Source organism: Camelus dromedarius, chromosome 10, assembly GCF_036321535.1.
Source record: "Camelus dromedarius isolate mCamDro1 chromosome 10, mCamDro1.pat, whole genome shotgun sequence".
Classification (NCBI taxonomy): Eukaryota; Metazoa; Chordata; class Mammalia; order Artiodactyla; family Camelidae; genus Camelus; species Camelus dromedarius.
Window position 1 is genome coordinate 49,106,890 of NC_087445.1, and position 13,051 is coordinate 49,119,940.

The 13,051-nt window shown below is 34.3% G+C and overlaps 1 protein-coding gene across 3 annotated transcripts in view; it reads left to right on the plus strand.

The window, feature by feature from the left end:
* NCBP1 (nuclear cap binding protein subunit 1) overlaps positions 1–13,051 on the plus strand; it is a 35,050-nt gene that overhangs the window by 9,800 nt on the left and 12,199 nt on the right. For 2 of the 3 annotated variants that reach the window (XM_064490328.1, XM_010995531.3), the window contains exons 5-15: positions 803–910; positions 1,267–1,388; positions 2,270–2,339; positions 3,219–3,434; positions 5,582–5,679; positions 6,422–6,485; positions 7,980–8,090; positions 8,811–8,875; positions 10,201–10,263; positions 10,495–10,569; positions 12,484–12,587. In XM_064490328.1, the coding sequence (XP_064346398.1) occupies positions 803–910; positions 1,267–1,388; positions 2,270–2,339; positions 3,219–3,434; positions 5,582–5,679; positions 6,422–6,485; positions 7,980–8,090; positions 8,811–8,875; positions 10,201–10,263; positions 10,495–10,569; positions 12,484–12,587 (1,096 nt within the window). The remainder of the gene's footprint in view (positions 1–802; positions 911–1,266; positions 1,389–2,269; positions 2,340–3,218; positions 3,435–5,581; positions 5,680–6,421; positions 6,486–7,979; positions 8,091–8,810; positions 8,876–10,200; positions 10,264–10,494; positions 10,570–12,483; positions 12,588–13,051) is intronic. The other variant, XM_031450064.2, reaches the window with a different exon arrangement.

The window sequence follows — 13,051 nt, forward strand, 5'->3', positions numbered from 1 at the left end:
AACTATATCAAAATTACTTGCAGGTACCTGGACACACTTTGTTGTTAAACCCCTCTGCCTAGAAGCCTCTTCTTGTTCTCCACTTGAGCACTACTTTACTCTTCTTTATGACCTAGCCCTGTTGTTACCTTCTTTATGATGTTTCCCCTACTCCCTTTGCTCCTGTTCCTAGAGCACTTTTTTATTTATCTTTTAGCATAGGAGTCATTCCTTTGGGTTGAAATTGTTCTTGTCCCACTAGACTATGAGCTCCCATACGACAGGGACAGCAGTGGCACACAAAAGACACCCAATAAGTATCTGTTCAGAAATTTCCATTTCCTTGGTCCAGTGAAAATTTTTTCACAGCCAAACAGAAAAGATTATTGGTTACAGTAGCTAGAATATTACTGTTTAGGTTCTTAGTCTAGTATAAATGCAAAGCCATAAATTCACGGATTCCTGTCCTTCCTACAATTTCTGTCACAACTACTCTGCTCTGCTGTTATAGCATAAAAGCAGCCATAGACAATATGTAAACAGGTAAGCGTGGCTGTGTTCCAGTAAAAGTTGATTTGTGAACACTGAAATTTAACTTCATATAAACTGTATGAATCAAAATATTCTTTGGGGTTTTTTCCAAGCATGTGAATATCTAAAATCCATTCTTAGTTTGCAGGCTGTGTGAAAAACAGGCAGTGGGCTAGATTTGGCCCTTGGGCTATAGGTTTTCAGACCTGTGGTTTCAACCATTACAAGATTGCTTATTTTATAATTATTATAAAGGACATTGAGATTTAATAGAAATTGTCTTCCCCAATAGGTCCGTTTTTTATCTGATCTTGTAAACTGTCATGTCATTGCTGCCCCATCAATGGTTGCTATGTTTGAAAATTTTGTAAGTGTAACTCAGGAAGAAGATGTGCCTCAGGTAAGAAAACCCCTTGTGCTAAATCTTGTCCATATACTACGAGGAATTTTTCACTAGTAACCCTTTAGTAGTAAAAGACAAAAGATCAACAGCAGATTATCATGTTATAAATTCTTAATATCTAAAAGTTAAGTCAGCTGGCATACTTGTGGGTTCTCTTGACATCTGTATGTTAGTTCAGATGATTCTGTCTAGTAAGATTAAAGCTAATACATCTAAAAATGCTCTGAATGAGCCAGGTGTCTTCCTTACGTCCTATGAAATAGTGTCCAGAGGATTTCATTCAAGGATAAATATAATATGAATGAAAATTCACTAGTACTTATTTTAAACATACCTTCTTAAAAATTCTTTAGGTGCGGAGGGATTGGTATGTGTATACATTTCTGTCGTCTTTGCCCTGGGTTGGAAAGGAGTTGTATGAAAAGAAAGATGCTGAGATGGACCGCATCTTTGCCAACACTGAAAGCTATCTTAAGTAAGAGCACAGCAGCATGGTAATGGTTTTGTGTCCCCTTAAGTTTTTCCAGAATAATTTTGTTATAACTTTCATTTTCTATCCATTAATAGGTACTTCTTTGGATATTGTTAATATCTACTAAGTTACAAATCAAAGTAAAAGTCTAAAGATAAAAATCTACTTTCTCATTATGTTAAGCTACCTTTAAATGATAGATTTTTTTAATGTTTTATATTTTTCAAAAGTTGTAGTTTTTAAATAATATATAGATATTTGCAAAAGAATGACAGTATGAGTATGAATACCCTAACATTTGAATATGTTCTTCTCCCAGTTTAATCCAAATGATAGTCCAGTATACACAGAGTTCTTCACCTGCTTTTATAGCTCTATCTCATTTTTTTTAATAGCTGTACAGTATTCTACTCTTAATGTACCATAATTTCTTTAACTAGTCTCCTGGTGGTAGACATTGAGGCTTTGGTAAGTCTTTTGCTCTTGTAAACGGTGTCTCAGTGAATATCCTTGTACATAGTGTTTTTGTGTACATGTGCAAATGTGTTTGTGGGGGACGTGAATTTTTAGAAATGGCATTGCTGGGTTGAAGTGTGTTAACAATTTTACTTTTGATAAATTTAGTCAAATTGTTTTCCAAAGGATTACACTCTTCCAAATCTCTTCTCAAGAGATTATATCAATTAGCCCTCTGCCAGTGATGTTTGAAACTGCCCACGTTTTGGTAATTTTGGTAACATTATCAAAAATTCTGGTATCTGCCAACCTGATAGGTTAAAATGTTGTTTCACTGCTTTAATTTGCATTTTATTAATAATGAAAGCAACTGAACATATTTTCTTGTCTTTAAAAACTTAAATGTAGATTTTCATTTTTATCTTTAGAAGACGCCAAAAGACTCATGTGCCCATGCTACAAGTATGGACTGCTGAGAAACCGCATCCACAGGAAGAGGTAAAAGGATTTTAGTTTCTTGTGATAACAAGCACAATTGGCTCTTCAGTAGATTCTCTTCTCTGAGATACTGGCACATTGTTCCATTTGTATACCTTAGCTAGGTTTCTACATTTCGTATCAGGAGTTCAGCTCCTCATAGCTCTAGGCATATAGTGGATTTTTAATAAATGTTAGAATGTCATTGAAATACCGTAAGATATCACTCATATGTGGAATCTTAAAAAAAAAAAAGGGAAGGAAAAAGAGGGCACTAATGAACTCATCTACAAAACAGAAACAGACTTGCAGACAGAGTAAACAGTCATGGTTACTGGAGGAAATGGGGTGAGAAGGGATAAATTTGGGAGTTTGAGATTTACAAATGTTAGCCACTATATATAAAAATAAGATTAGAAAATTTATTCTGTGTAGTATAGGAAACTATATTCAATATCTTAGAATAACCTTTAAAAAAGGATATGAAAATGAGTATGTGTATATATATGCATGACTAGGACATTATACTATACTGTACACCAGAAATTGAAGCATTGTAACTGACTACACTTCAATTAAAAAAAAAAAAAAAGAATGTCATTGAAACATTCCCTACTCTGTGGGGTTGCTGATATTGTAGAGTTGATGTGGTTTTTTTTTTTTTTTTTAAATGCCTAATTTGAAAAATGTAAGAGGGAATAGCCCTAGACAGACTTTATAAAGTAATTAAAACAAAAACAGAAACTTAGCACTATTCTGTTGCACTGTGTTTAATTATAAGTTAGCTTACTTTTGTATCCTGTATTTTAGAAGGTAGTGATTTTTGGTTTTACCTAGTCAAAATGTTATTTGGTCTAGCCTCCCAAATCTATTAATTATTAAAAATTAATCTGTCTTTAGTATTTAGATTGCCTGTGGGCCCAGATTCAGAAATTGAAAAAGGATCGCTGGCAGGAGCGGCACATCCTAAGACCTTATCTTGCCTTTGACAGTATCCTGTGTGAAGCACTGCAGCACAATCTGCCTCCTTTCACACCACCTCCTCACACTGAAGATTCCATGTACCCGATGCCAAGGGTCATCTTCAGAATGTTTGATTACACGGATGATCCCGAGGTACATGCGTGACCAACAGAAGTGTCCTTCAAAGGGCCTATGTTGTATTGTACTTGTGGTTTAATCTTGTTTGAATTGTGCCTGTGAGACATTTTAATTTTGAGTTGTTTATTATCTAAGGTCAGTGGCAGTGAAGTTAACGGTTTAACTCAGTGAATAGTATCACCTCATCATGCAAGAAGTTATTTAGCCTGTATGAATTAAGAGCACAGTGTACAATTTTAGAGCATAGGTTTGAGAGCCAGATTGGCTTGGGTTTTAATCCTGGTTTAGTCAGATCTTAGCTGTGTAATTTTGGGTAAGCTATTTACCTCTCTACCCTAGTTTCCTAATAGAATAATAATAGTATGTATCTCATTAAACTGTAATGAGGTTTCAATTATTAATACACATATATGCATAGAACAGTATGTGAAATGATGAGTGCTCAATAATATTAGCTATTACTCTTAATAAGGCTGTTTTTCTAAGAATAATACCCAGTTTTAGACGTTGTTCATCTCGCTAACCCTCAACAGTTTGTCTTATTTATATTATATAATTATATTTTTTAAATAGTATGAAGTATTTTAATTAAAAAACCCCAAAGATCAGTATAAGCAGACTTTATAATTCTTAAATATGTGCTTTATTATGAGATCAAGTTGTTGATAGCCATTATACTTCAGCAATTAAAATGTATAATTATGATATTAACATTTGGTATAAAAACTTACATTTTAATTATGCCTTAATTATTTTATACCTTTGCATTTGAATGACTGTCTTAACTTTAATAGCCAAGCAGCAAGCACTTGATCACTGGACTTGTTCTGAATAGAAGCTTGCCTGGCTGAAGTCCCATACCTGTTGCTTAGCGCATCCTACTCAGCATATGGTGGAATTTCTCAGCCTCAGCAAAATTAATGTTTGGAGCTGGATAATCCTTTGTGTTAGGTGCTGTCCTGTGAATTGTAGGATGCTTAGCAGCTTCCCTGGCCTCTAACTCTATAGATGCCAATGGCATCTAGAGGCTAAATGTCAGTTGTGACAATCAGAAATGTCTCTGTCCCCTTAGGGGCAAAATTGCCCCCTGTTGAAAACCACTGGCCTAAGAACTAATATCACCACCTAAGGTCAAATTTGAGTTTTCTTTCCCTATCTTCTCTCTTTTGTCCTATGGAAAATTACGTATGACCAGTGAAATTTCAGTGTATGTAGACTCTATCCCAAAGTAAAAAGTTGTTGGATAATCGGTTATATATACGAAATTATAACTTGTTACCCACTTGCCATATTCCATGTATAATAAAAAGCTTTTAGTCAACATTATGTAATGATCTAATTAGGTATATATAATTGAAAGTCTAATTTACAATAAGACTGATAGAATCTTTGTGATTAGGTATTTATTTGTGCAAGGGAAACATTAGAACGGGACCTCAAAATTTGTTTCTCCTCTACTATTTGTACTTAATTGATATTGCCTCTGTAATGTGCCTGTCATCCTTTGTAGGAAGAGCATAAATATACAAAACATATGTTTGAAGAGGATTTAGTTCTTTTGTTCTGGCCTTTCCAAAAAAAGTTTTTTAATTAGGAATTATAAAGAAGATTAAAGTAAAAATCACCACCATTAAGAGTCTACAGTAATAAATAATAATAATATCAGTAAATTCTTTGAACCTGTTTGCTATGCATATTTTTTTAAGTAAACAATATCATATAGATAATGTTCTTTAACCTTTTTTAAAACAACATAGTATGGATATCTTTCCCAATGCATACAGGAGTTTTTTGTCTACATAGTGTTTGAAATAAAAATTTCCCTCCATGTTTATTACGGAAGTAATCCACTTCCATGGTTTAAAAAAAATAAACTGTATAAGGCTAATAATATACAAAAATTATTTGCTTCATTTAAGAATGGAAGTGGGCAATGAGAGTACAGTGTCAAGTGTAGTAAAAGAAACACTGTAGCTGACATTCTAATTCTATTGTAGATATAAGTGAACACAGCAATGAAATTTGCTTTCACATTTAGGAACTTTTATCCCCAGCATCCAATACGGTGTCTGGAACATAATAAGCTCTTAATATTTGTTGAATAAATGAAAAAAGAATATTTTGTGTAGGTCTGTTGTAGGTACATTTGGTTTTCTTTCTAGGGACCTGTAATGCCAGGGAGTCATTCAGTGGAAAGATTTGTAATAGAAGAGAATCTTCACTGCATCATTAAGTCCCACTGGAAGGAAAGGAAGACTTGGTAAGAGTCTTTTCATGGTGCTTTTATTAGAGTGAAGAAGTAGTGACTTTGATGATTTAATAAGAGACAAGTGTATGTTAAGAGTAAGAAAATCTTCCTGTCCTCCTGATGCCTGTCTTGCTAAGACCAATCTCTAAAACAAGCACTTGCTTTCTGGAGGCACTTCACCCTCAAATAGTACTTTTCTGGGTTCTGTGTCAGACGGTAGTGCTTTATAGCAATATGCGTATGATGCCTGCTGTCTTCTGTGGATATTTGCCATATGCTGTGGACAAATTAACTTGAATGGCAAGCTATTTTCAGTATGAATGTTGCGGGAATAAATGAATACTAATGGTTTTGCTCTGTTTTCTAATAGTTAGACATCAAGCTTTGGAAAGGTTGATTTTAAATATTTTCTAAACCCTTGGAAAGTTTGGGTTTAGATTTTTAAGGTGGAAAAGAAGGTAGTATTTGGAGAGTGGTCTACCTTATAAAACTTTTTAAGTTAGTAGATCTGAATATGCTTCCTAGTATTATTACATACACTCCTTTTGATCTTTTAAGGAGTTTTGTATGCACTAAAGAGTTTCCTTGTGGTAGACAAAATAATTTGTGCTGTAGTTAAGTGAAGTAACTGAAATCTAGAACATTTCAGAAAAGATTTCCTTTCCTTGTAGCTAAACTCACTGCTTTTGAAGCTGCTTATTTTATTTTTTGTGTATCTGTTAAACTCACTAAACTTCAATTACACTTTTTCTAGTGCTGCACAGCTAGTGAGCTATCCTGGGAAGAACAAGATCCCCTTGAACTACCACATAGTTGAGGTAAGCATTTCACATGGAGCTTGTTTCTAAGCCTCCGAATCTTTCTGTTGACTTTAAAGTATTATCTACTCCTAGTCTATTTTGTTGTTCTTGGTACTTACCAGGTACTGAAAATTATCAGAGCAAAGAGGAAATTGCTTTCAGTTTTGGTGCTCTGTTAGCCATGTTAGCGGCTAAGAGAAAAGAGGAGGTTGAGAACAGTAGCCAAGTAGAATTTTGAGTTGCCTGCAGTTCATTTATTTAGTATTATCTTCATGAGTAGTTACCATGGATAATGTAAGTTACTTCTAACTGTCAGTACATTGCCCACTTAACAGATGTATAAGTGGCTTAAATACTTTAAAATATTGTATTTTTAGGCAAATACCTGTGTGGGTATGTATGTGTGTGTGTATATGTATATATATATATATATTTTTTTTTTTTTTTTTTAATGGAGGTACTGAGGATTGAACTCAGGACCTCATACATACTAAGCATGTGCTCTACCACTAAGCTGTACTCACCCCTACCTCCCTAGATAACCTATCTTTAACTGTGTTTATCTGGCCTCTTATTACTAACATATACCTGACCAGTATATTATTTCCTGTACTGTATGGTAGAGGTAGGTGTGAATCCTTATTTATTCTTAGAAATCAAAAGAGCGAAAAAAACAGTGTTTTCACTTGACAGATGGGTCAAACTGTCAGTTGCATTATTCCTTTATGTTAAAAATACTCAACGTGAGCAGTTACTATGCATTATTTGATTCACTTTTTATTCACACTGAGCCTGTGTGCTTTCTTGAAAGTACTGCACCTGTTCTGTCTTTATAAAACTTGAGACTGTGCTTAGGCTTTGAACTTGACTCATTGACATGAAAATTGAAATGCAAAACATAAGTTATATTTTTAAATCTTCAAAATGTTTAGAAATTCATCAGAATGAAGTACAGAAGTGTGGGGGATGGGAGTGAGAGGAAGGAATGCAGACCAGGCTTTAGGATTCTAGGTAGGTGATCCATAATTATAGAAAGAATGGAAACAGCTTTCAGAACAAGAGCATGGCAAAGAAGTTTTGGACTACCAAAAAGATTTCAAGTAGCAGTGTAGAATGACTAGACTGTCTTCTGTTCCCATGCTTAGAGTCTAAAAAGGGCTTTATATCTTATAGGAATGAAACTGATGGGTCTTTGAGCCCCCAGTAAACTGTACCTCCCTGAACTAACAATGATACTTCCAAACTTGGAATTTAATTGCAGTTTTCGGAGAGTATCAAATAAGCATTAATTTTTGCATAGTCCTATTTGAGTTATAGAAATAGGAATCTTCATTACAGTGTTTAGTTAGAGATCTTTGTGTTTAAAAAACATACTTTTAAAGATGAAAAATTAATTTTTTTTCATTATGGATGCCATAGAGTTAGAGTTGACGTTTAGAACATTGAGGTCTTTCTCATAGTAGAAGTGCATAGATAGCTGTTGAATTGTTCTGACTCATGTTTCCTTTGTAGGTGATCTTTGCAGAACTCTTTCAACTTCCAGCACCCCCTCACATTGATGTGATGTACACAACACTTCTCATTGAACTGTGCAAACTTCAGCCTGGCTCTCTACCCCAAGTTGTATCCTTTCCTTTGTTTTTAAACATACTCTCTTTGGCCTTGCTTTAAGAGACTATTAAATATTTTTGCTTGTAGGTTTAAATCACTTCATGAAAACAGTTTAGCATTTCTTTAAAAGTTACATGTACCATACAATCCAGCCATTCTACTCTTGAGTATTTATCCAGGAGAATTAATGTTCATAACTTTATTTGTAGTAACCTGAAACTGGAAACAATTAAATATCCATCAATACATCAGTAGACAAACAAATTTTGTTGTATTTATACAATGGAATACTACTCAGTAATAAAACAATAAACTTTTGATGCAGGCAACAACATGAATGAATTAAAAAATAATTATGTTAAGTAAAAGATGCCAAACAAATATGAATTCATGCTAATGATACCATTTATACAAAATCCTAGAAAATGCAAAGTAATCTAGTGACAGCAGACCAGTATTTGCTTGGGGGCATAAATGAGGAGGGGAAGAAGAGAGAATGGATTACAAAGGAGCATGGAGAGATTTTGGAGGTGATCTAAATGTTCATTATCTTAATTTCATGGATGTGTTCAGGTCAAATGTACATCATTGATCCTCAAAGATCAATCACTTGAAAAGATGCTCAATATTATTAGTTGTTATACAGACTTCTAGGAAATGTTACTTATTTTTCTATTACAACTTATTTTCAAGGAGAGTAGAGAATAGTTTTCCTTATCCCGAAATTCACAGCTTGCACAGGCAACTGAAATGTTATATATGCGTTTGGACACAATGAATACTACATGCGTAGACAGGTATAGTACTTGCCTTATTTCTATACTGAGTGTTAGCAGCTTCTGCTCCCTATGCTTTATAAAAGATTTTGATCAGCAAAACATTTGCCTTCTTTAATACTTTCCAAGTTAGTTTTTCTTTCCTGCCTCCTCAATATAATCTTTTATATAAATATAAAACTCATAGTTGTAATATAACATTACACTTTCTCGTCTGACTTCCAGTATGAAATGATGCCCACGCTGAGGTTTTCTTTAATTTCCTTCATTGTTTACTAGTTTGATGCCTTGGTGTGGTTATACTTTTCCCTCTGTAATTGGGTAGGTAAGCTTTTAAAATAGGCTTTATTCTAACCCATATGTAAAAGCAGAGTCTAATACTGTACTTTTATTTTATATGTATATATATAACGTGTATTTTTGTTTATAGTTAGTATCTGCTTCTGAAATAGCTAGCTTCTGTATAACTATAGCTTCAAGACTCAGTTTGTACAAAAGACCATATTGAGTTTTCTGTCAGTTTCCCAAATTAGATCAGGGCAGATACTGAACATTTTCTATAATCTATCATGTCCATTGTTCAAATGGAATATTTGAAAATTATCAGTAAGGGCTATCCTATTTTGTTGACCTGTTATCTTGAGTAATTTCAGTGATTGAAATTATAGATGCATGAGGGATTTACTTTAAGAAAGTGCTGAGTTTTTTCTCCAGTCTAATTAATAAACCTCCAGTTGTATTGAGTATCCCAATTATGCCATTCATTCAAGCATCGGGCTCTTACAAATTTCATAACATTATGCAGAATACTAAGGTGATCCCTTTTTAGTTAGAGAGATCAGATAAATATTTTTAATGGAAAAAGGAACTTCAATGGTGTATTTTTTTGTTTGTGGTGAAAAGGGCATGGTGTGGTGATGAGAGACTGCTTTGGCTCCTCCATTTATAAAATATTCTTAACCTCTTTTTCCCCACCCTATGTTTGTTTTATTGTCAATTAAATAAGGAAAGTAATACATTCCTCAGAAGTTGTTGTGAGAATTAAATTATATAAACATATATAAGGTACTTGATACAAAACAGGCACTCAAATCATATCTCTTATTCACTTAAAAAGGATAGCACTGTTGGGAGGAGTGAGATAGACTTATTTTTTTGAAGTAGAAGATGAGTTACAGAATTTGTACAAAAAAGGGCAAGTAGCAGGAGAAGACACAGCTGTAACTAGAGAGGTGTGCTTTTTATTTAACTATAAAATATGGTTTTATTTGCCTGAAGGATTATGTAACCTGTTGTAAATTGCAACCATTCATCCTTTTTTGTCCTCACCCTACTTCTCTGTATAGGTTTATTAATTGGTTTTCCCATCATCTAAGTAACTTCCAGTTCCGTTGGAGCTGGGAAGATTGGTAAGTGGTTACATTGCATCTTTCTTTTCTCTACAGTCTACCGTAGTTTTTTAAAAAACTGTTAATTAAAACTGTAGCATAAAAGCAATCTTCTTCACAGTCTGAAAGATTTAGTTTATTTTTGATGTTTATATAGATAAATGAAATTTAGATGGAAGGGAACTATTTGTAGCTATGTACAAGTTAGGTATAGTGAGATGTATAAAAACTTAAACTATATTTCCTCCTTAGGTCAGATTGTCTTACTCAAGATCCTGAAAGTCCCAAACCAAAGTTTGTAAGAGAAGTTCTAGAAAAATGTATGAGGTAAGCTCTTTGCGTTTTCTCCTTAGCTTAGGTCTTCTAACTTCTGTGAAGGAATTTTTCTTTTCTCTGCATTTGTGATGTGTGTCCAGAATATCATTTTTAAAATCCAAGTACTTGCCTCTCTTCCTTTTCAGTTTTTAATCAAGATTTAGGCAGAAAAACCTAGGCAACCATGCTGTCTGGATTCTGTGTGAATTAAGCCAAAAAGTTTTGGTTTTGTTTTTGTTTTTGTCAAACATACTTTGAAATAATTTTAAATTTCAGGAAAGTTGCCAAAAATAGTTCAAAGAATGCTGTATCATGTTCGTCTAGATACTCTAGTGTTAACATTTTACATTTTTTTTAATGATTAGTCCTTGTATGTATGTACTCTTTATATCAGTCTTTTTCTGAATCCGTTGAAAACAAGCTGCAAATATGATGTCCTGTCATCCTTTATCAGGCCATTGTATATTCCTCCAAAACAAAAACACTCTTCTACATGACCAGCATACAGTGATACTACTATACAATACTCGGCGGCTGCCAAAATTTTGCCAGCCATCCCAAAAATGTCTTTTTCCTTTCTGGTCCAGAATGCTATCCAGAAACATGTGTAGCATTTAGTTGTCATTTTCTTCAGATTCCTCAATCTTCAATAGCTATTATTCTTTTTCTATCTTCGTGTCATTGTCAGTTTTAAAGAATGTAGGCCTTATTTTGTTGTGTCTCCTTGATGTGTCCTCATGACTCAAAGTCTTGCATTATCCCACCACTGGAAATGATCACATGGCCATATCAGTGTTTGCCATGCTTCTCTACCTTAAATTCACCAGCTTTCCCTTTATAGTTGATTAATATTTTGAAGGAGATATTCTGAGGTTACACTCATATCCTATTCTTCATCAAACCTCCACCGACAACTCCTACCTTTATCTGCCAACACTGTGATGAGTCTCTTTTTACATTATTTTTTCTGCTTTTATTAGTTATTATTCTATTGTAAGAAAGAGCTTACCTTTTTCACCCATTTATTAATTCCTCGGTCTATATATCAGTAGGGACTAGTGGATGTGTTTCATTCAGTGGGTTATAATTCATTACTGTCATTATTTATTTTGATGCTCAAATTGTCCCTTATTTGGCCATTGGGAGTCCCTTGTGGCTCCTGTGTCTTTTTTTTTTTTTTTTTTTTTTTTTTTAATGTCCCCCCTCCATTCATTGAGCATTTCCTTATTTCTAGCACACGATGTTCCGGGCTCATCTTGTGTTTCCTTGCCCCTTCCCTGGGGTCATCTATTTACTCGAGTCTGAGTTTCTAGTAGTAGAGTATGATATTTAGGAACCAAGATCTGGACATTTGATGTGCTTATTGCTATTGGAGTATCATTGGTCTAGGCCCTCTGGATGGACAAGGGTAGTGCATATACTTCTGCACACATAAACACATGCATATAGGCATGTCTATAACTTTCATGTCTACTGAGGTGTGTGTATCCCTCTAGTTCCAACCGAGCATCTCATTTTTTTTAGCCTTCCCCTTTGCCATGATTTCTAGATACCTTTTCGGCATTAAGGAACTTGGCTTTCATTAGCCTCAATAAGTATTTGCTGCAGTATAACCAGCCTCCCAACTATGCAAACTGTCTCCTTCACCTCACCTCACCCCACCATCATCACCACCCCGTATTCCTGGCCACCAGGCTCATGGACCCACTGGCCCACATCTCAGTGCAAACCAGTAAGTTTTGAAGAAGACTTGAGTTCTGAAGTGCTGGCCTAGACAAAAGTTTAAAGAACTTGTTTTCCCTTTTTACTTCTTGGTTGTCAGCTGAGTCCAGGGTGTTGGAGATTGTAACTTTCTGGGTAAGTTGAATGTTGCTGAAGAATGGAACTGATGAATGACATTTTCTGAGGCTCTTATTTGTATTGTAGGTTGTCTTACCATCAGCGGATATTAGATATTGTCCCTCCTACCTTCTCAGCTCTATGTCCTGCAAATCCAACCTGCATTTACAAGTATGGAGATGAAAGTAGCAGTAAGTAATAAAATAAAACAAATCCATCCCTTTTTAGAAAGTACTGATGGAAGTATTCTCTGAAGCCAGTTATTTAAGGTGGAGAAAGTGAACTTTTCCTTTTACTAGGTTTATATTTTGTTTGAAAAGTGATTGCTCACCAGCCACTGTTGTTTTATTTCCCCTGATACTCATTTTGAAGATTCACTGTGATATACTTAGTTATTTATTTCTTTAAACTTTTTTCTTTTTTCTTAATATTGTTTTTAGTTTTATATCTATAACATTTTAAATGTGCTACTAAGTATAGCAGGATGAATTTAGAACCATAACTTATCAAAATGAAATGTATGGTTTTCATGGCAGCGGAGATTCCTTGAATTGATTTTCATCTGATAACAGTTCAGGTGTGGGAACATAGGTGCACATAACTATCTTTTGACCAGCAGTGTGTCTCTAGAAGTAAATTCTTAAATATGCTTTTC